The 24,767-nt window shown below is 38.8% G+C and overlaps 2 protein-coding genes across 6 annotated transcripts; both read left to right on the top strand.

Annotated features, from left to right (window-relative positions):
* The first annotated feature begins 7,117 nt into the window (after positions 1–7,117).
* LOC147869821 (uncharacterized) lies at positions 7,118–11,031 on the top strand. Its single transcript, XM_087333565.1, has one exon. The coding sequence runs from the start codon at positions 7,165–7,167 to the stop codon at positions 10,252–10,254; it is 3,090 nt and encodes a 1,029-aa protein (XP_087189691.1). The 5' UTR covers positions 7,118–7,164; the 3' UTR covers positions 10,255–11,031.
* Positions 11,032–17,041: 6,010 nt separating this feature from the next.
* On the top strand, positions 17,042–24,121 carry LOC147869820 (putative sodium/metabolite cotransporter BASS1, chloroplastic). Of its 5 annotated transcripts, none has more exons than XR_015531324.1 (10): positions 17,042–17,684; positions 19,077–19,165; positions 19,889–19,982; positions 20,266–20,299; positions 20,451–20,505; positions 20,682–20,765; positions 21,420–21,707; positions 22,073–22,273; positions 23,806–23,847; positions 23,886–24,121. XR_015531324.1 is itself a non-coding variant. In XM_087333543.1 (10 exons), the coding sequence occupies exons 1-9, from the start codon at positions 17,514–17,516 to the stop codon at positions 22,250–22,252; spliced, it is 1,041 nt and encodes a 346-aa protein (XP_087189669.1). In that variant the 5' UTR covers positions 17,042–17,513; the 3' UTR covers positions 22,253–22,273; positions 23,806–24,121. The 5 variants fall into 5 exon arrangements, 3 of the variants coding, with proteins under 3 accessions (XP_087189669.1, XP_087189643.1, XP_087189655.1); XR_015531325.1 differs by having other exon boundaries at positions 23,793–23,847; XM_087333543.1 differs by adding an exon at positions 18,549–18,594 and having other exon boundaries at positions 23,806–24,121.
* The last annotated feature ends 646 nt before the right edge of the window (positions 24,122–24,767 follow it).

Below are 24,767 nucleotides of genomic sequence, written 5' to 3'. Positions count from 1 at the left end.
TTCCTTTCCTTTTCCGGCATCTTACTCTTTATTGAGGGAGAGATGATTCCACTAAGATACATAGATAGATCCATCCAACAAATGTAGTGTCCTTCAAGACACCAAAAATGTATCTTGCCCATCCAACGAACCGTGTGTGACGAAAATGTGTTACATTAGCTTTGATAAATATCATGTGCTTATCTCTTCATGCAATCGTTCGAGACACAGGGTTCAAAACTCCTCATAGCTTAACAATCTTGATCCAATTTTCGGCCGAGAGAGCCAAGGGCCGAAAGATTAGATAAAGGACAAGTGTACACCTGGTTTGGTTGATCGTTTGCACAAGATTTCTAGAAATTGAATCATAAGGTTTAGAAGATTGTGGTATAATCTATTATGAGGGCAATTTTGTCGCTTTTTAAAGAATTAAAAACGTGATCATTGTTTCTGTCAATTTATTTATATCAATTACGAGACATCGAATGCAGTGATATTGTTTTCAATCCTTGGGTTGTGGAAACTGGATTTTGTAAAGACTTTTTTCATGGTAAAGTGTCTTATGATATAATGAGAATGTGTTCTCGGGAGAAAAGTGAAGTAAGGTTGATGTCAGTATTGTGCCCTCAAAGTCAAAATGTTTATGCATTACAATGAGCTTAAAATTACATCCACTACTTTAAACTTGGACTTGCGACCTTCACGTTATAAAGCATGAGCTTTTTTACTATCGAGCATTGCACTGTCACATTTTTACTTTTTTCATTTTTGTTTAGTTTTTACAATAAAGTTTTAATTACAGTGCTTTCACATTGTGCTTTAGGACATAATGTCTTCTTTACTCAATATATTTTGCGCGAACAAGTAAACAGAAATTTTGAACATAACACATATGATTAGATGAACTCTTTGGGCTTAGATCTATAAGAAAGTGTGCTTATGTAGAAGGCAACCTTTCTTATCTAACATTTAGTATTATGGTCACCAATGTCCAGGAAAACAATCCATCATTGTCCCCACTACATTTAGTTTGATTGCTACACTTCACCAACAAAAGTTTACGATGTTGAACATTGTCGGGAAAACAAGATAAATAATAGGGGTCTTCCTCAAAAGAAAAGGCAAAAGGCCCTACAAAATACTTATTGCGATTGAAGTTTTATGGGAACTTACCTCTAAAGCATGTGACTTAAACATATTGTGTATTACCAAACATGAGTTTTGATAATTTAATATATATTATATGTAACAATGTGCATATCCTTAATAAAGATATTCATTAAGTCAAATGGAAGCTACATATTGAGCCTTGTCAAGTAATAATGCCCACATTGACTAATGCCCGATATGTTAAAGCAACAACATGATCCATCAACATTGTAGTTGTTTGGTCCTAGTTCAGTTGATCCTTGGTTGGCAAAATGTGTGATCCCTAGATGATATAGTCAAGGTTCGAGGTTCCATTTTCTTGAGCTAACAAGAAAATTACATCATGTATGAATAATAAATCGTTGTTAAAATGTTGTATATAAGAAATGTTACATTTCCGCAATCATGAATCATTTTATGTCGAAGCTATCAACATAATTACAAGGCTCGTACTATTGGGTTGTGCAAACTTTTTACATTGGAGGTACATCTATGGACGTGTTAATATCATTCATAGAGAAAAACAAGCAAGCAAGAAATGTATATTAGGGGATGTTGTGTACCAAAGAATTGCTTATCTAATGTTTAGAGTAAAATGAAGATTTTGAATGAAAGAGAAAGAAGTCATAAGCTTTGTCGTGCCAATATAATTTTGATTTCCATTGTTCTCCTTTATCAATGGCCCATTATGAATGATGCATATACGGATTTTCTCATTACTAAGGTACAGGAAGCCCAATAGAATGTAGGTAAGCTTGAGGCTTGTGGGCATACTTCATGTAGGGCCATAACATTTGAGCACCGATGTGGATTCATTCATTAATATCGATAGGCCCGCCCCACTACGGCCAAATTAAAAATTTTATAGCTATTTGATGTTAACATTCAATGATCGAACAACAATCTCCTTTCAATCATAGTCAAATCAATCACATTCAATCGTAAGCTAGACTGGCAGTTTCCTTTTCAGTAGATATTTGAAGAAGTGATTCAACTCATTTTTATGTCGCACTTGATAGATAGAGAACACTAGAAAAACGAAAAGAAAAAGGTGGAAATTTGTAAACTTACGAGGATATCATATAGGCTCATAGAGAAAGAAGTCGTAAACCCTAACGATGTTACCTTAACTTATTACAACTCAAATCATCTCCAAGAATTTGTGTCATGTTGCATATAAGCATGGTTAGGTTCATGTTTGACCTATTGTGAGTAAATCATGACATTGTGGACATGCTTATAACGAAGTAATATCTTCGGACATACTCGTAGTTACAATTATAACATTTTATTGTTGCATAGTATAAAGATTTTACTAGTTTCAAGCATACACAATTCTATGTTAAAGCCACACTTTTCTTTTCAATATACATGCGAGGGAAGAAGCTATTTGTCATTTTACGAGCTTATGTTGCACTTTATTTGTAAACATTGAAGGCCCGACATAACAACCATAATTGGATTACAAGCTCATGACGTGACAATGTTCTAGTGCTAAACTGTTAGAAACTTTGATCTTGCCAACATTGTAAATCATCATTTTGTGGTAAAGTTTTTAAGTTTAAAACAATCATAACATGTCAATTTGAGTCACACATATATGAAACATGATTATATGGCCATGTATCTATAATCCATTAACCATTGCCAACGACAAGCATGTGATATAGTTGGTGAGAAAACATGGTCCTCTAACAAATCTATGCATACAAGATAATCAAGCTCACATGGACCTCATGCCACACTCCGAGGAGGAAATCTTATGACCAATATATTGCATAAAAAACTACTATTATGTATAGCATACTTCTCCATTGTGAATCCCCATTAAAAACAATCATTGGCTTACAACAACAAGAATCTTTTGTGCATCAAGATGGGTCACAAGCATTCAAGCCCCATAAATGAGTAGAGATGGGTATAGACATGAAGCAATACTAATAAAAATGATTAGATGATGTATGTCACTGCTAGGGGTGAGTAGCACAAGCAGAGTTGTTTTGACTTTCCTGGAAAAGATCAAATATAAGAAATGTAGTAAGCCTTACATAATCCACATGTGAGGCATCTTTAAAGATTATGACAAGTAAAACTCACATGAATATGAAAATATGGCCTCTAACAAGTTGCTCTTCTAAGCATATTCTAAGTGGTGGAAGTGTGGAGCCATGCCCAATATGATAATTAATCTAGAAATTAATTTCTAGCTACCATTCTTAATTGTCTTCGACGTACTCATAATCCATGTCAGAAAACAATTGCAATGTTTGGCCTTGGATTCATGACATCCTAGGAGGCTCAAGTTTCATGTTTGGTTATTATCCCCCAAATAAAACTCACATGGGTATAAAAGTATGGCCTCTAACAAGTTTCTCTTCTATGCATATTCCAAGTGGCAAAGGTGTGGAACCATAACCGACATGATGATTAATCTAGAAATTAATGTCTAGCTACTATTCTTAACTGTCTTCAACGTACTCGTAATCTATGTCTAATGACAATTTACAATGTTGGCCTTGGATTTATGACAACTTAATTCATGATATCCTTGAGGGTTCAAGTTTCACAATTGGTGATTTACCTCCCCCCCCCCCCCCCCCTCGTGAAGAGCAATTTATAAGATGATGGTAGATGTAAAACAATGTTTTGGATGATCATGTGCCATATACGTAAGTTGGCTAGGAACTCTTGCTTGCTAAAACTTTGATTGGGCGATGAAGTATATAATGAGTTTCCCCAACATAGACATGGGCGCTCATGAGGGAATTTATGGAAATATGAATTATGCCACTCAGTTCTTAGAACAACTTAAGTTTTAGATTGTAATCCTATCACATGGTCAAGATAAACAAAAACTTTGTTGCTTGAGTATGACCTATGTATCCCAAATTTCTTCGGTTAACTAAGGATCAATCAATAAAAAGATAATCCACATTATGTGCACGAGCGTGGAATGATCCTACATGTCATTTGTAGTTCCTAGTATGTCAACGCAAATCATTGAAGACTTTATTGTGTGAGTGTGACTTGTTACTTCAAATGTTGTTAATGTTTCTACAACACAATGTGAAAGTGTGGCCTTTTTAAATTGAGAATTTTGATGTGATCTTGAAACATTTGCTCATGTATTAATATGTTAGTGCATATAAGATGTGGTGTTCAAGTGGGAAAGCTTGTAAATTGGAAAATTGAGATTTTGTTTCAAGTATCATGCAATTCATTTGATGTTGTGTTGATCATAAAAACTAGTGGTGTTGTTATTTGGCTTTAGGTAATGCTAACAAGACAACATGCACTTCAATACAATATGAAAATGTTGCTCGGTGATGAAGCTTGTGCTAATTTGCATGGCATCATCTTTGGAGCATCATGTTTCATCTTGCCTTCATTACAAGAACCCTAAATGATTTTAGTTCAGTATCAAGCACATGGGTTCAATCTAGAGCAAGAGGTTTGATGTTGTGTCCATTTTAGTTTCACATCATGATTCTAGTAGTTTGCTTATGAAAACACAACTTTAATACAACCTTGACATCTTCACTATCTTTCCAACAGTACAACAGTGAAACGAGTAAGCATTGAAGGCAATGCTAGTAACTGTATCATATGTGCGAGACTTGGGTGTCCTATGTGACGTTGGTACTTAAAATGGGCCGATGGATATCAATAATATATTGTATAAGCGAAAAAGGAGTGAAATGAATAATAATATTGGCTTTTAAAAGAAGTTGAGACAACACATACTACCAAGGGTGTTTGTTAACTACCTTTTCTAATATCAGTCTGTAGAGGTATGGACTTGCATCATTGGTTGGCCATCTACTCATCCTATTTTGCTTGTATGTGGAAAGTTATTTATCTCTAAATGACTCAGGTTGAATATTGTCCTCGATTCCTCCTCCTACCGAATGCATATTCTTCAACCCATTTACTAATCATGCATAACAATAATAATCCATAGGCTTAAGAAAACACGACACACCCCCCACCCCCCCTTACCACACACGCACACGCACACGCACTCTCACAAAACCTCGATGGTGTGGGGTCTTGTCAAGAGAAATAACGTAGACGATGTCCCACGAGTGTGTCGGGGGTTTCGAATGATAAGGAGAGGCATTTGAACTGTGACATGAGAGAGGGTGACATGTCATCCTCTATATTAAAGTATTGAAATAGGGAGCTCCAATGTGTGTGTGTGTGTGTGTGTGTGTGTGTGTGTGTGTGTGTGTGTATGTGTGTGCGCAGCGCATAGATATAAAATAAATGAATACATTGTATGAGGATTCATGAAGTAATAATGTTTGAAGAAACGATGGATGGTCATGCATATATTATTAATAGAGACTCTCTCTCTCTCTCTCTGTGTCTCTGTCTCTGTCTCTGACATCCTCATTGGTCCCCACACACACACACACACTTCTTTTTAGAAGAAGAAAACAATTAGTGAAAACATTGTAATGTATTGATTTTTTATTTCTCTGTCTCGCAGAAAAAGGAGCGGGTGTTGCGCTGCTCAGCCCCGCCCCCCTAAATACACTAAAATCCCAAAAACCGATAAAGCAAAAAAGAAAAAAAGAAAAAAAGAAAACATACAAAAGCACCCAGCACAGGCCAAAAACATAAATAAAATAAATAAAAAGGGTGAACCCCACGACAAACACAAACCCAAAAAATAAATAAATAGCAGAGACGCAAAAATAAAATAAAAATAAACAGAGACGGAGAGCTCCAGTCTCCTCCCCCCGAAAAAAAAGTAGTAAAACAAAAGAGCTCTGTACAGAATTCACGGATCTCGAGGCGCAAATCTGAGTGGACGTGGCAAGGAATTTACCGGCTGCTCCCGGTAAGCAAAATGACCAACACATCCCCCGCCTATCGGGGAAGCGAGACCCACCAAAACAAAAACAAAAAAAAAAGGGACTGTCATACGGTCCTTATACTGTATACATAATCTCGCGCTTCTCTCATGAAACGACGCTGACGTCACTCCAATTCGGTCGACGAGAGCGGGCTGCTGTTCGGAGAATCTCGCCGGGGCGGACGGGCTAAAAGCCGGTCATTTCTTCCTTTTCCTCAGGGAAAGCAAAAATACATACATATGTAGCGATAGTGTGAGAGAAAAGTCGTAGCTTTTTTCCCCCATTTTTGTTTTCCAATTTACAACAAGGCGGATTTTATTTGTATTTACTGGCTACTGACGGTAAAACAAACCGGAGAAAAGAATTGCTGCGAATTACCGGCACCAATATGTACATAGCCAATGGCCGGTGGGTTACCGGCGAACGTATATGTATGTATATGGCCAATGGCTGCCTGCCTGTCCAAAAGATAATAATAATAATAATAATAAGTAAAATTAATAAGAACACGAAGGCCCTAAATTTTGCTCACGTGCGACCCACAGAAAAGAGAGAGAGAAAGAATTTCTGAGAAAAAAGAAAAAGGAAAACAAAAACACTCTGTACACACACACACAGAGGGGACAGCCAGAAAAGAAAGAAAGAAGAGAGAGAGAGAGAGAGAAAGAGAGAGAGAGAGAGATGAAGAGAGCAGAAAGTGAAGAAAGAGAGAGTCGATTTTTTGCTTTTTTTCTCTGCTGCTGCTGTGGGTGGTGGGGGGCTGTTCACACCACTCTGCTGCTTTTTGCTTTTCTATCCATGGATCCGAGCACACACACACATCTTTGTCTCCCGTTTTCTGTAGAGACAAGACAGAACGAGGCCGCTTTTCAGAAAATGGAAAGGCAGCACCAACAATAATCACCCATCATAATGCATAGTAATCTTCAATAGCAGGAATTAGGCTCATGAGCCCTCCTTCTCTCTCTCTCTCTCTCTCTCTCTCTCATCTCCAAACTCCAAATCCAAATTCCATCCACTTAGAATCTGAATAAATGTTGCACACAACCCTACTCCTTAATTAATCCCTCCAAATTTGCCGCCCGCTCTGTCCTAATTACCAGCCCAAATCTCCTCAGAGCCCCCCCCAAAAATCTTATCTCCAGCCTTTCCCATTCATCTCTTTGTCTCTCTGATGATCGGGATGCTCGGCAGCGCACCCGCGAATGCATATAGTCATCGGAGGAGCAACCATCTCACGCCTGCCCTGATCTCCCCTGCCACCGATCGCTCGGCCGGCCCAAAGATTGAGCCGCCGACATCCATCCACAAATTCGGTTGGCCCGAATCTCTTCTCGAGCCAACCTCAGTCCTCGATAATTATAATATAATCGTCGGTAGCCCGAGCCCGAGCCCGAGCTCCAGCTCCACATCATCGACGCACTCATCGACTCTAATCTCTTCTACTGCTTCAGGTTCTCCTCCTCCTTCTTCTACTACTACTAAAATTACATCTACTAGTAGTGGGTCGGGATCTTTTATATCGCCCATTGATCTTCAGAGTGGAGTATCGTCAGCTGTGGCTGTCGAGGGGCGGCCAACCGATGACCATGTCAATGGTATCAGAGGTAGTGGGGGCAGCGGCATCATCGGGGACGGGTTCCAGCCGGCTGCGGACAACTGCGAAACCATCGCCGGCGCTACCTGGCAACATGTCGACACTTCGATGCGCCGCGGGCCGTGGGTCGGGATGGAACCAGGGTTTAATGCTGTCAAGAAACATGTGAACATCGTGGGCAAGGATGAATTTGTGGCCGTAAGTGGTGATGCTGCTGATCATGTAGTGGCAGATGGGAGCTTGGAGGCGTGTGTGATGTCTAGTAGTTATAACTATAGCAGGATTCGGAAGCGAGATCGCGGCGGAGAGGAGGAGGAAAACATCTTAGGTGAAGTTGTTCACACTAGGCCGGCCAAAGGCGGCGGCAACCATTACTCACAGGCAACAGCGCACGAGAAATTGTCCGAAGGCAATGTCGGGCCGGCGCTTCAATGGCAGCTTGGCGCCTCGGATTGGAACAATGAATTGTATAATCCTCAGGTGTTGCAAGCTGATCAGAAATTAGTGGCGGGTGGTGCCCAATTGGTCGATGATTTAGACGAGATTTTCATAGGCACAGCAGCGGCTGCGCCTGAGTATCTGTCATCAGAACTACTTAACAATTCATGGCTTCCTCCACCTCAAGAGCATCATCCGAAGCAGCTTGTGAGTAATCATGGTGATCCTGCGGTGCCCATAGCTATATCTAGCACTCCGGCTGCCCGCAACACCACGAGTGCACCAAACAACGCGGGCGGGGCAGCGCAACTCGATCTTTATGAAGCTATGCAGGCCTTGTATAGAAGCGGCAGCCGAGGAGGAGTGAGTGGCGGCAGTAGCTCGATCTCAGCCGCCACTACAAGGGGAATAACAAATTATAATCCTCAACCTCCTGCCCCCCACCATTCCCAACGCCATCCTCAACCACATCTTTCTTCATCGCAACCTCATGAATTCACTACGGGCCCGTACAACTCGACCCGCCCATCGGTTCGTCCTTTCAGCCCGCCGCCCTGTAACCTCATCACACCTCCGGCATTCGATGCGAAGCCCGGCTTATATGGCGGACAATTGATCCCACGGAACCTTATGGATCCAAACCCCCCTTTCCCCATCCTCCCTTCCTCGTCATCTTCTTGTTCTTCACACAAATTCGCACCCACTGATCATTATAGTCAGTTAGGCCCATCAGGTAATTTTAGGTCGGACATGCCAATTAAGCACCCATGGCCGCCAAACGTAGTGGAACGTGGTGGTAATATCACTAGTAGGCCACTTAATGACCCCTCTGCGTCAATGATGAATAAGGTCGGCCATATTGGCCATATGAATGTTCATCCTGGCCATAGACCGGCGCCACATGGTGGACATAATATCATCGTGGGGCGTCGTGTGCGTCTCGACGAGCTCTCTCTCGCCGAGCACCACCTGTCTTTGGCTGCCCAAGCAGCAGGTCAAGGGGACCTTGTAACAGCACAAGCGATATTGGCGCGGCTCAATCAACAAACCAACAGCATTATTTGCTCTCCCACAAGGAGCAGTGAATATAACAGCATTAATCCCAAATTAGGGCAACACTATTTACCGTCCCATCGTGCGATCTTCCATTTCAAGGAAGCTTTCGCCAAGCGATTACTGGGTGCATCGTCTGCGATTCCTCCGGTAAGCAATTCTATGGATCACATCATCAACAAGATGAGTGCTTACAAGAGCTTCTTCGACACATCTCTCATTCCACAGTTTGCCCATTTCACTGCGAATCAAGCCATCTTGGACGCGTTAGCCGATGGGGACGATCGTGTTCATGTCATCGATTTCGAGCTCGGCTTCGCAGGAGGCCAATGGGCCTCATTCATGCAAGAATTTGCGCAACGGAGCATTAAATCTGGCCGTAGCTCTGAGCTCAAGATAACGACCATCGTCAACGATATACGGACCACGGCAGCAGCAGATACGGACGAATCAAATCAAGATAACGACGCATTGGAGATTCAATTAGCCAAAGAGAATCTCCTTCAGTTCGCGAATGAGGTGGGTTTGAATCTGCAAGTGGATGCCATACCCTTAGGGAAATTCCAAGGACTTACGAAGTCAGAGGCGGCCGGGGCAGTCGTAGTGAATTTTGGCTACGGCTCGGCCGCCAGGATGATGGGCGGACTCAATGACCTGGCGTCCTCCGAGACAATGCTATCAGAGATTTTGCAATGCATAAGGAGGCTCAAGCCGAGGGTGGTTGTGTTAGCGGAGAGCGAGACTGCGGGGTCCGAGGCTCTCCTAGAATCGCTACAATTCTACGCGTGCGTATTCGAGTCTCTGCACGAGTCGGGGAAGCATGTCATGCCCGAGGCCGTCCACAACATCGAGAGCATGATCTTTGGGCCCGAGATAGCGGACACCACAAAAGCTTATATAAATTTCTGCTCACGGAACCAGGTGGGAGCAGGAGGAGGTGATGGTCATGGTGGCAATTACCGTTCTCGGCTGCCGAATGTTACATCAGCGCCGCCGCCGCTGTGCCGTATGCTTCTACAGAAAGCCGGGTTTTCCCCATTGCATTTCAGCAATGCAGCAGAGAGCCAAGCTTCATGCCTAGTAAAGAATTCAGGGTTCAACTTCACAAAACAACAAGAAAGGCTTGTGCTAGGATGGTACAATAAACCCCTCATCTCTGCATCTGCATGGGTCTAGCTAGCTATGATCTCACACTCATCATTATCATCATCATCACCATCACAATTACCATCATCATCATCATTACCATTATCATCATCATCATCATCATCATTACCAATCAACATTACCATTACCATTTAGCATCATCATCAACAACAACAACATTATCATCAATATGGGATGGATCATGGATTTTGTTAGGCACAATGCCAACCTCTTTACATGCTACATATTAGATGGTCTCTCGCATGCCGTAATCACACAAGTGAATATTTCGGTCGCATTATTTCGTTCGAGCATGCTCTCTCGGACATATTTTGACATCGATGCAAGGGTATGTATGTTCCGTGTGCATCGACGATCAATCTAACTCCTTCCTCATCGCCATCTTCTTTATAAGCATACCAGCATACCCTCATGCCATATACAGCACCACCTACATCCATGCCATCCCCCTTCCCCCTCAATGAAATGCATAAAATCCACCATATTCCATGAATATTATCATGATATGAGTCCCTATCCACCCCACCCCCCCCCCCCCCATTCAGTGGCCAGATGGGACGATGTCTAATGCCATGGAATTATATGGATGCATAGCATCATGATGGGGACCTTATAACCCCATCCATCTAGTATTCACCAACTCCACCCCACCCACATGCATGTCATACCATTTATCATAAAAGCATAATCATCCATCCACATTTAATCCTTGTTTTATTTTTCTTTTGGGTTTTTGATAATGTAAAGTTCACAAATTAATGCCATCTTAATTAGTGTTCTTCCTAACATCATGTGTAAAACTCCCTTCCCCTTCCCCTTCCCCCAAATGCATACATGGCCCACCCCCCATTCATCACATCCATATGTGACATCACCACAAAACAATCATCATACATACATACTAATACATACATACATACACATACACATACACACACTTTCCCTTGTTGTTGGTTTCCCTATCCAAATTATCATTTTGCATGACATCTCTATTAGTTTTTCTTCATCTCCTCCCCCTTCTTCATCTGTTTTTAACTTTACTCTTCTTTCCTTCTCCCACCTACAACCCTAGGGGGGGGGGGGGGGGGGGTGGGCTAGTTAGATTTTTTTAATGATACCCATCCATTGCTTGTGGCTTTTTTCTTAATAACAAGCCATGGCAAATTGGCAATTCCCTCATAACCATGCTCCTTTAGGTCTACACTTTTCCTCCCCTCAGTGCCTTTTTTGTTGGCCCCTTTGCTTTCTAGACATTTATACAAATTTTGATAATTGCCTTTGTTGGGTTTTTTTTTCTCTCTTTTGATTTTTTACCATGTGCTATATCATGTTGCCTTATGGTACTTCCACTCAATGGCAACATAACATGTCTTCTTTCGACGAGACAAGACTGTGTGAAGCCAATCACGTAGTAAGAGAGTTCTCGATGTGATAAAAAAGAAGAAGAAGTTGGTTTGGGCACTTAAAAATCTAATCATTACCTTTTTTCGTTCCTATCATGTGCATAATGAAAAGGGCTAAATCTGATATTGACAAAAGTTCTTTTTCTTATACTTAAAACTCGATCATTATATTTTGTTTCCTTCTTGTTCCTGTACTCTAAATGCGCCTTCTTTTTCTCTGTATAAATGATGGCTAATCATGTGATAAGCCTACACTCCCTTCCATTTTAGGCACATTGAAACAAATACAATACAATATTTCTCTCTTTTTAGGTCAATACACGCTCTAATGTTCAAGTGACCATGTCTCTATAATGTTGAAGAATTGCGTAATTCTGGTTTAGAATTTCATAAGGTAAGATTTAGAAAATGGGGCTTTGATATTATTAAGACTTGGCAAAACATGACATGAAAAATTGATCATATATATATATATATAAGTATTATAGATGCTTTTGTTATGGAAGAGTGTAATGAATCGGTTGCATTATATTGATCACAATTATATTTGTCGATCCTCTTGGTTCATATGATGATCCCTTTGACATCAATGTTTCTTTACAAAGCATCCACATTGCTTACTAGCAAAGATCCTCTACATAATAATAGTTTCAAAGGTCATGTGCTAGAGAGATGTTTATACAACATATGAATTGGAGAGAGAGAAAGAGATATAATACTTTTTTACGATAAATAGACAAAAATGTTGATATATTAAGGTCCATGGGAGGCCAACAAAGACCCATGGGACCGAGAAAACATTTTGTATGCAATCCTTTCTCCATAAAGGACAAAGGCGGTATAAGTGGAAAGTCTTACGTCTTATTGTTACTAAAGGTGATATCCACTCCATTACCTTGGAAAGCAAAACGAAATAGGCTTTGAGAGGATATTTGTCATCATTCAAGTCTGAAACTTTAAAATTGATAGCCTTGCTTCCTCGATCTACCAACCAAGAAATCCTTGCAATAATTCTCTTTTTGGGGGTCTACCTTCTTTCTTGTGAGGTCTTCGACAAGTTATAATTTTTGTACCTTTTGAACTCTACGATTGCTTGAGAAGGAGAGACACAAATACATAAAGGTCAATGGTCATATTCAAAGGTCAATGGCCGGCATGAACTATGAAATGTTAACCGATCTTGAGTGTATTTAGGTAACGAGCCCATCTTTGAATTTGAACTAAACATAGTAAACCAGTAACATGGCAATAATGAAAATTACCATGATATGATGGAAAAGAGATATTGATTGATTGTTTGATATGATAAAGATGCATGCCATCATAAGAACAACTTCATACATGCAATGGATAATGTAAATACATATTCCAACTTCTAAACATGAGTAATTGTAAAAAACGGTCACACTTATTTGTCGTGAAGTGTGCCAAAAAAAGATCAACTTGACAATATACATAACACCTTTTCATGTGATAGCTTTAGGGCATCCTTCATTAACATTAGGGCAATATAAATTACTAGTTCATATGCTTAAATGTATTGTATTCATGGAAAATAATAGAGAGACACAAGAAAAGGGGTGCGTAAGATACTGTATTATCATATTGTTGTAAATATAACAACATGCTTTGTTATCATGAGGTTCAAATAATAAACAGGCTTTACAAACTATCGAGTCTTTATATTTCTTAAGAATGGAAAATAAATACCTTTGAAGCTTGCATATTATTCTCAATAGGACCAATTTTAGGGTTAAAGATCAGCATACCTATGAGCCAACTCAATATCTGTTGAGTTTGCTATTGTCAACCAGTACATGTACATCAGTCTACTCATACACTAGCATTACACATCACAATTTAGATCTCATGACCTATATGTTTAAAAACATATAATGTACATAATCAAACTTTCTAAGCTTATTTTTAATTTCTTTGTATGAGTCATGATCATCAGTTTAGCTAGTTATTTTTTTGGACAAAAAATTGTAACTATACATGGATGTGAATGTAAAATTAGTTCATCAATTATCTTTTATTTTCATTTGGTTGTCACTTAAAACATCTTTATTGGAAAAATCGAAAACCTGTTTTGACATTGGCACTTAATGCAACCTCAATCTAAGACTCTCCACTCAGAATAAACACGACTAATGTATAACTGACAATTGCTAGAAGCGTTGCCTATATTTTAAGATGTATTTGGCGATATGGTTATATAAACATCAACGACTTAATGAGTTTGTTAATTGTCATCATTCATACATGTGATGATCATTTGCCATTATAATTGGGGTGATATCTAATGTGGATTATTGATTGCCATAAGCAATTCATTAGTAAACAAATAAACGTAAAGTGTACTTTATAAACAATATTACTCAACGATGCACTTTATTTATTTATATTAGACCCATTTTCTTCTCATTAACTTATAGGGTAGTTTTCATCTTCTCTGAATTAAATGTGGTGAAATGAACAAGCCTCGAATCTCGATTATGATAAGTAAGATAATATATATTTCATATTTACTCATGCAAATTCTTTACAACATACATATGTATAATGTGAATCACGTTATTTGTCAAATAATTGATTTAGGAAATTGGTAAATTCACAGTTTTTTCCGTATTTTCACAGTTTTTTTGGGGGGATGGGTGCAAATAATCATATTTCTGAACTAAAAAAATAAAACTGTGAAAATACGGAAAAAACTGTGAATTTACCAATTTCCTTGATTTATTATTTGTTGAGAATCAAACTCAACTTCCCTAGTGTGGGAACACACCTTAATATATTCAAGTTTGTGAACACCCCACCTCCTAGTATAGTAACTATCGTGTCATAGAACTTTAAGGTTCTATGACACATATGTAGTTGATAGTTAAGTCTCCACCTCTCTTGCAAGTGGTGGTTGTAATGAGCGAACATAGAGAGAAGGTGACTACATAAGCACCTTCCCCTTCTCTTTATAATTGTTGGTGATCTTATTTCTGTTGTTAATATAGTTTTCTGGTTTTCTGTATAACTATGTGCTCTCTCTCTCTCTCTCTCTCTTACACACACGTATACACACACCTTCCGCTACACATAATCACTCCTGATTCTTTACATGGTATCAGAGCATTGCGTAGCTTGATCCAATTTCATCCACGTGTGTTGTGTCTAAGCCCACGTTCACGAAGAACCGGACGATCGTTGTAGCAGCAACATGCACAACACGTATCAAGAGAAGAAGAAGAAAACTTGCACCATACAAATTGATCAACATGAATACTCAGATGGGAAGTGCTCTTCCCACCGAGAAACTCGATAGAAACAAATTCAAATTTTGGGAATACAAGATGCACCAATACCTTGTCGAGCAAGGCTATTGGGGTTATATTGAGGGAGCAGAAGAGAATCAACCCAACCCGACACATGCCGACCACCCAGTCTGAGAGCAAGCGGCGAGTCGCGTGTTGTATTGCCTTACATCATGCGTTCATGATCATATGCTTGGATATATCTAAGAGGCCAAAACGTCAATAGAGGCGTGGGGGAACCTCAAAAAGATATTCACTGCCAACACAACCGCATGAAAGCTTCAACTCCGCCAAGACTTGAACGACATACAACAGAGGGATATGTCAATTGACAACTATACCTTGAAGATCAAGGAGCTGTGCGACTCCCTCGAGTCGATAAATGCCAACATTGACCACGATGAAATGGTGCCGATATGCCTCGGTGCCCTACCACCTCGGTTCAGCGCAATAAGGTCGGTTGTCCTCACAAGGGAGAATCCTCCCTCATTCTTTGACCTCCAATCGATGCTATTGGTCGAAGAAAATCACGTCCAAACGAGGAGCAATGTGCAAGAAGGACACATGCTCTATTTGAACTTGGGTGGAGGAAGGGGACAAAGTCGTGGAAGAAGAAGCCAATTCAGTCAAGGCCGTCACAACCAAGAACAACCCCGCGAACAAAACTTCTACTACCAGCAAGACGTTGCAAACACGCAAAGGTAACGTCTGGAAGAAGGGGGAGCAATCATGCTGAACCCAATTGACAAAACAACAATCTCCGTCCAATGCGGATATTGTGGTAAATTCGACCATCACGAGGCAAAGTGTTGGAAGAAGAAGAGTGAGTCGACCTTCACAAGCTGACAACTTAGTAACTATGCCTCAAATTCCGACTACGACGATGGTGGTGGAATGTTCATGATGCGACATAGAGCGAATTCGATGACAACATTGTGCCCAACTCGGAAAATGTATGGTTTGTTGACTCGGGTGCATCCAATCATATGATGTCTCATAAAGATTGGTTCCAAGAATTGCGAAAACCCAAACAACCCAGCTATATGGAAATAGGGGATGACACAATCCACCCCATCCAACATGTTGGAAATGTCCCTTTTGGCGAAGAGGGCAATCAGACCTACATCAAGAATGTCTTGCATGTTCCAACCAATAACGAAGAATATGGTCTCCGTCGGCTAGATTGTGGAACAAGGCATGCAACTTCAGTTCAATGATGGAGGATGCTTCATCGAAAAGGAAGGTCAAATTATCACTTATGGACGAAGAGAAGGCCGATTGTTCATCCTCAACTCTCTCTCTCTCTCTCTTACACACACACGCACACGCACACGTACACACACCTTCCGCAACACTTCTTGCTTCTTTACATTATTTATGAAATTGACCTTACACCTTATAAGTTATATATATGTATCAAGCTATATGACATTGATATTCGTATTAATACCATCAAAATCTGACTGAAATTAGTTAGTAATCAATAAGCAATGCCATTGTTTATTGTACTTTTTGTGGTATATCTGCCAATATCGATGTCGTAAAGCCATTTTTTAGGCATAGAATGCTTGATTTATCATTTTTCATGACCTCATAGAAGGCAAAACCCATTCCTGAAACTCAAACTTGCACCATCTATCTAGTAAAGCACACTACTACTACTACTACTACTACCACTACTACACACTATATCGTGTTAACACATGCGAATACATAAATACTGCCCTAATTTTCCGAGCGCTTGAGACAATACTTTCACATGGGCACTTTAGCGCAGATTATCCCATTTTGACTATAAAAACTCCACAGTACAGATGTCTAGAAGAAGTCTATGTTTGTCATTTAACACGACACAAGATTCGACGAGATCCCGCCCATCACATGGCATTTTGCACTATTGGAGCATGTGAAGGAAACCGAAAATTTCTCGGAGCTTCCGCACTTACTTATTTTACATATCCATCCCATTCCAGCCCATATACATTACATTACATATACATATGTTTGCTACTTACTTAATTACTCACTTACTTGCTAGTGCCATCATGTTCCAAGTGACATTTCCTACCTTTACAGTTTGCTGATTACTGATCATACCAGTAATCTGAGACAGAGTGACAGAGACAGAGCGAGATGGCTTCTCTGTTTCCAGGCCACTTCTCCTCACAAGGCACCCCTTCCTCTCTCCCCTCCTCTCTTCGAACTCCATCTCCTTCATCTGCTTTGCTGCATTTACGCAGAAGACCTCAAATTCGACATTCCTCACCATGCAAAGGAAATCGGAAATTTCTCAGAGCCTCCTCACAAAACAAGCCTTCTTCCGCGAGGTTCGATGGAGGAGGAGAAGGATGGAGGGGCATACACATGGATTTCCACGTGGCGGCACACAAAGCAGACCCTAGCCCTAATTTTCTTGGGGTCCCCAGAGTCCCTTCTCTTGGAGGGGTGCCCAAGGAACCTAGCTATCTTGGAAAAAAGCCTTTTGTTACCTTCTCCTCTGCTGCGAGGCTAGATAGTGGAGGAGAGGTGGGCCCACACGAGGATGGACACGTAGCAGCACATGCTTTGTCACCGCCATGGATGTCAAACCTTTTGCAATTGGTTGACCTTCTATCCATTTCGTTCCCGGTGTGGGTCGCCATCGCGTGCCTTTCTGCGCTTGCAAGACCTCAAGCGTTCACTTGGATCACGGGAGGGTGGCAAATGTTTGGCCTCATCGTCACCATGTTGGGTTAGTATTAAGTAATTCTCACTTTATTCTCTATGATTGCTAGGAATAGGAGCTTATTATTCACTTATCACTATGTTGGATTCGTAATGACAGGAATGTTTTTCATTCTATTTGTAACGATTCTTAATAGTTGGATCGTGTAACTTAAATATAATAAATAAGATACATCATCACTATATTGTGTTGGTAATAACATTTTATCACGTTATTCTCCCTGCTTCTTAGAAGTTTACAATTGTATTAATCGGGAATGATAAGCAACAATCTAGTAGTGGCATTTATCACGCACTTAACTATGCAATTACCATGACCTTTGATAGCATGCCTATGCTCTCATTATAGACATCAGTATTTCTCACACCACAAGGTCTCCCTTGAATGATGAACCCGAGGCCAGGACAATATAATCATGTATAATAAGCAAGGCTCCTTGTTGAACCAAAAAACTCTAGAGATTTCACCATTAATGTCATTTTCTTTGTGCTTCTGGTGATGTATAATGTATAATTGATGTATAATCAGCATGTTACTTCATTGAATCTAATTCCGTCACTAGTATTATTTTCTCTTGGCTGACCTAGAGCATCAGCCCAGCACAGCAAAACACTGATGCATATACTTGAAGATCCAGTCCACAGTGGTTTCTAGTCCCCGATACAATGCTGAGAAGAAAATGAGAAAGCCATTTGGAGGTTAAAGAATGAGAGAAATCAAGAATTCTTTGTATTTGGTTGATGCAATACCACATCGATCGTTGCTCTTTCTTAGATTATTGTATTCATCATTTTATTCAATCATTTGTTATTTACTTCTTGCATATTATTTGAGCTCTTATTGTCTTATTTTAACGAGTTTATATCCTAGGGATGGAGAAGAGCTCATAAGCACCACATGTTAGGTCTGTCAACCAGTAAGAAAAAGGTTCTTTTGCCTATAGATTCCAAGTTGTATGTTGTTTTGTATTTTATCATATTCCTACTGTAAGCATGCGGCAAGATTACATGTGCTCATATTTTTCCAGTTTCTATGTTCCATGCCAAAAATAATCACTGTTATATTTTAGAATCATATTTACTTCTTGCATATTATTTGAGCTCTTATTATCTTATTTCAACGGGTTTATATCCTAGGGATAGAGAAGAGCTCATAAGCACCACATGTTAGGTCTGGCAACCAGTAAGAAAAATGTTCTTTTTGCCTATAGATTCCAGGTTGAAAGCTAATCCTCCGTCTCCTTGTATGTTGTTTTGTATTTTACCATATTCCTACTGTAAGCATGCAGCAATTTTGTCTTTTGAATGCTTCCTATCTTTGAAGAACTTATGCAGTTTCTTGCATTTTTATAAGCTGGGCAAACGTTTGCATGAATTATGAATGACATGAATCTTTTAGGCATGGGAATGACACTATCGGTTGATGACTTCGGGGCGGCTTTTTCTATGCCGAAGGAGCTTGTTGCTGGCATTATCCTTCAATACACAGTATGTATTTATACGGTAGTTCTTTTAGAAAGCACACTCTTAAAATATTCAGAAGTGTCATCTTTCTGGGAGTGTCAAGCACAAAACCAATTTTACATCATGTGTCCATTCTTGGCATGTTTCAAAGGATACTGATGCACATATATTTTTTTTACTGGTTTCTAGTTAAAATATGTTGAATCACTTAATTGTAATTTTGTTTGTGGATTTCCCCCTTTATTCAATTCCAAAGAATATCTGTGTCTGCAGGCATGTGCTTGACATTTTTGTACCTTCATGCAATTAATTTTGAAAAGGGTAGTGGTATGTCTAATTGCATAGCCTAAAATGTGGGAAACTATTCCTATTGCATATAAATCCTCAATTCTGCTCTTTCGCACAACAGACTGATAGGTGAATTTTAATGGGAAATAATGAATTGCCTATGGAAAATTTCTTTCAGAAATGAGCTTATGATCTATAGTTCGAAGGTCTAAAGCAATATTTTTGTGGATTTTCCCCTTTATTCAATTCCAAAGCATGTCTGTGTCTGCAGGCATGTGCTTGGCATTTTTGTACCTTAATGCAATTAATTTTGAAAAGGGTAGTGGTATGACTAATCGCATAGCCTAAAATGTGGGAAATTATTCCAATTGCATAGAAATCCTCAATTCTGCTCTTTTGCATAACAGATTAATAGGTGAATTTTAATGGGAAATAATTTTTTTCCAACTTTTTAAATAGGTAATGCCAAGTGCAGGTGCAATCATTGGTCGTTTGTTTCAGCTTCCTTCATATTATGCTGCTGGATTGGTTTTGGTTGCATGTTGTCCAGGCGGTCCTTCTCTTTCTCTATCTCTCTCTTTATCTTAAAAGCCAAATCTTATTTACAGTTGAAAACATACATATAACCCCTATGTCCATAAAGATCATCCCTTTTATTGCTGAATTTTTTTTTGTAATAGAGTGAATAGTCAAGTTTCCAGTGAAGGTGTAGCACTCCTTTGTTCATTAATAGATGCAGTTTACTTTATAAACATTTGCTTGCAGATTACAATGGTGCAGAGCGATACTATGCCCATCTGAATCACATTATAACTCCTTAGCGTTTCTAATTGCAGGAACAGCAAGTAATGTGGTTACTTACCTTGCTCGGTGAGCAAATTTATTGATTGTGTTATTATTCTAATGTAGGAAGACTTGTGGTTTCGGAAAGTAAAGTTTCTGTATTCTTTTGTATTTGCAATGCTGGCTGTAAGGTGTATCGCATCAACATTCCCTGAACTAACACTTTACTCAAATGCAGGGGACATGTGGCTCTTTCTGTTATCATGACATCTGCTAGTACTTTTTTGGCTGTGGTATGTCAATCCTAGCTTAGTATGCCACTATCTTGAATTGAGATTAAGCCAAAGAAAGTTTCATATATGCTAGAGCACATTATTTGCCATTTAATTGCCTTTCCTTTGGAGCTATATCTTTAGCGATATCATGTATACTTCTACATAAAATAACTAAACTGATAATTAACTTCTAGGTCATGACTCCCTTCTTGACGGCAACACTTGCTGGGCAATATGTTGCTGTGGATGCGGTTGCCCTTTTAATGTCCACTCTTCAGGCAAGTTTTCCATCTTTCCTGCACTGTATGTATGTTTGATGGTCAAGAAACAAGAAATGGAAGTTGATATGTACCTTCTATATCATGTGCATTCACGACCTATTTACAAAAGTGAAAAGACTCACCAAACTCCCTTGTTTTCCTTTATTTCCTTAAATGATACAAAACTTTAATTATTTCCCTTAAATACCAAAGTCAACCACCTCTCAAGCAAATAAATGTGCCATTTGAGCAATAATATGATCAATTTGTCCCCTGTTTCCCATTTATGTGCTATTTGACCGATTATTTTATGTTCTTTTTTTCAATTTGTCCCATTTTTCTATCTTTTGATGGTTCCTTAAGGCATTTGGGGGAATTCTGAGATTTTAGGGCATTTGGTGAAATATTTTGGAGTTTTTGAGTTAAAAATTCTGTACCTGTGTAACTTTCCTCAATAAAACATTATTTCATATGTAGGTTTATTTGGAAAAGAAAATCTCTCCACAATTTTCTTCCGATTAAAATTAATCCATCTTGGTTTCGAAGTGAATAATGGTGCCCTTTTGCATGTAAATGTTGCAGAGAAAAGGGGCATTTAAAGATCCCTGCTGTTGAACTCACATACTATGTTGCATATTGATGCATGCTGATTCTGCTATTCATTTGTCATAGGTGGTTCTTGTTCCAGTCATGACAGGAGTCGCTATGGCACATTACTTTCCAAAAATTGTGAAGAAGGTTGCGCCTTTTGCACCCTTGGTGGCTATCATCGCGGTTGCTGGTTTATGTGCAAGTGCTATTGCCCAAAATTCTCAAGCCATCTTAGCTTCAGGAGGACAAATAGTGCTAGCAGTGGTTTGCTTACATTCTATCGGGTTTTGCTTGGGCTTTGTCTTGTCAAAGAGTTTGGGTTTTGAAAGCTCCATAGCTCGGACAATCTCAATTGAAGTTGGCATGCAAGTAAATGGTCTAAAAATGTTTTTCACATATTTTGAGAATAAAAGTGTTACTCATGCTTAATTATTAGCCACGAGATATAATAAAGATCACGAATGACCCATTTATACACTCCGATCTAAGAGAGTTACCTAAGGGCTAGTGGTGTATGTGGATAGGGGTCAATATATAGTCTAACCTGAGGAGTTTGAGGCTAGGCTTAATACTAGGGGAAATAATAATGAAAAACAAAATAATATATTAGATGGACAGGTGGCTGTAGAACCCCACACCCTCTTCCCCTATGGTCAAAATCTCATATTTAGTAGGCTATCTTAATTGACCAGGGCAGGGGATTCTAACCATTTTGAGCTTTGATGTTTTTACAGAACTCCGTCTTAGGGGTTGTGCTTGCAAATCAACACTTTAGCAACCCTTTGACAGCAGTGCCTTGTGCAGTTTCAAGTGTGTGCCATTCTATACTTGGCAGTGTTCTGGCAGCATTGTGGCGGAACTTCCCAGTGGCAAACATAGACATGACAACACAAAAGAACAGTCCAACTGGCTGAGAAGTATAAACATCATAGTAGGTATGTAATGCATATCATTAGTATCATAGTTGTTGATTTTAAAAACAAATAGTGTTTAAAACATGCTTCCAACTTAGGGATTTATATGGACTGCAAATGGGAATGATCAATGAAGTCTGAAACTCTGACCTTCACATGAAAATTGAGAGCTCATCATGCATATATACACCCCATGACTTTGATTATATGAACATTGGTTATTTTCTGGGCAAATAATGAGAATGGGACTAAGCACATAGCTCATAATTTGGTCAAGCGGCAATTCTGACGGAAATATTATATAGTTAATAAAAGGTCATCTTCTCTCAAAAAGAAGTAAATAGTTCATTACATAGCAACCACATAGAAGACTTGAGCTATATAAATGGAAACGAGGTAGATTTATGATGTCAGAAGAGATTAGAGTTTGAGAATATCTAATGTTGAAATCTGACATAATTTTTTGAGTAGAAAACAGGCTTGTCAAATCTCCAATATTTGTAGGCGACAAATAGAATTTGAAAAAACCCACCTTTGGAATTCTTTGAAAAAGCAAAGACTAGAATTCATATTATAGATAGATAGCCTTGTCAACCATTACATAAATATGTATTTTTGACAAAAGGTAAATAATAGTGCATGCTACCACTTTCTCATGATTATGTGGCAATTCTAGTAGATAAAGGTCTAAATGGCCATAACATTTAAGTAATTACTGGACAACATCCTCGATTTTTCAAAATGGATGAGAATGTCAAATTTGGACTAAAGACAGGTATTCAGGTAATGCGTGAGTGCGTGCGTTTGTGTATGTGTGTGTCCATATATATATATATATATATGGAAATCATTACATGGGTATTCCAGCAAAAATAAAATAAAATAGAAACAGCTATTTCTTGTTTACAATCTTCCACAGGTAAATGTGGTTGATTTCCATTTCTTTTGTAAGAAATTTCCAGATTCTAACTTTTATCGTAGAATCTGTGTGAGTCTATGTGGGCTCATGACAGTTTTTATTGTTGTTAAGGAGAAGATCAATATTACTCTCTTATTAATACAGGAATGTCATTGATATAAACGCCCTTTCTATTTTGCATAGTATTATTACCTTGTGCCTTGCTTGGGTCATTAATTATACATACCTAGATGCTTAAATTACTTTTTTTTAGTATTTTCCACAAAATCAAACCTTCACTATTGAGGTGATTAGAGAGGTAATTATCATAGTAACTAGTATTGTTTTTTAATGTTGTAATTAGCAATACGTTTATTGGCATTGGGCACAGCTAATAATTTGATTTAACTCATTAGTTAGAACATTGGCTATTGTCAATAGCTCTTATTGCATGCTCTCTTTTATTAGTATTATCAATGACAGTGCTATTTATTTGATTGAGGACTAACAATGTTATTATGATTTACTGGTCAGAATATTAATTGTTGTAACTTCAATCATGACAGTAGTTAGTTTCACCACTAATTACAATATAATGATAATTAGCATTTCCATCTCAATAAGTGAGTGATTTTTGTGGAGGATGATTTTGCAGAGCAACAAGAAGTAGCTGTCTGCCATTTCATGAAGTGAACACGTGATATCCCTGTCAATAAGTGAGTTATTTTTGTGGAGGATGATTTTGTACAAGCTTTAGAGGGTAGGCCAATACCAGCCCATGAAATAATATCCACATGTTTACCATCAATAATACCTTTTCGTGTAACATGTATAATTTGAATGTAATGCTTATCACATATGTATTTGTGATATTCATAAATTACCACTCAAAAAGTGTAGGACCTATACTACCCCTAATGCAAAAGTCCATGATATAATTGATATCCATGTGATTACCATGAATACCTTTTCGTATAATTGTGTACAGTTTGGATGTACACTCGTCACATATGTATTTGTGATATTTGTAGATTGGAACGAACCCATTTTTGTAGATTGGAACGAACCCATGTTTGTAGATTGGAATTGATATCCATTTCATATAGCATGTATAAAAAATGTCATAATCTCTATGATGGAACATTCTTTAAACTATTCCCTTCTCATGCATTGTGTCCACTTCATCAATGGAAAATAAGCAAAAACTATTCCTCTAAAATAGGAAAGGCACAGGAATAAAAGTCAAATGCAGATCCACCTCACGTTTTGCAATCACTCAGCATCTTATGATAAACGCATTAGGTGAACCTATTGATGTATGCAATGAATGACATTTGAACAATACAAGGTATACAACATTGAGTGGGTCATCAATGAAAGAAACTACTTAATTCTTCGACAATGCATAAAGTCAAATAGAAACAAAAATCTTTAGCAAGATTCAAATCTCTTTTTGAGGAAATATAGGTTAGTGCTTAGTGCTTAGTCATGGAGCATATTTGCATATGCTTTTGAGAGAAAGAGAGAGATCAATGTCTTTTAATATCAAATTTAGACCATGTCATATGAGACCGATCAAATGAAGCAAAGATGTGAAAATTAAAATTGAAATGTGTA

Source organism: Azolla caroliniana, unplaced genomic scaffold (assembly GCF_043228905.1).
Source record: "Azolla caroliniana isolate FFs.n. ecotype wild unplaced genomic scaffold, voAzoCaro1.0.p SCAF_1, whole genome shotgun sequence".
In the NCBI taxonomy this organism is placed as follows: domain Eukaryota; kingdom Viridiplantae; phylum Streptophyta; class Polypodiopsida; order Salviniales; family Salviniaceae; genus Azolla; species Azolla caroliniana.
This window is presented reverse-complemented; position numbering and strand designations above follow the sequence as displayed.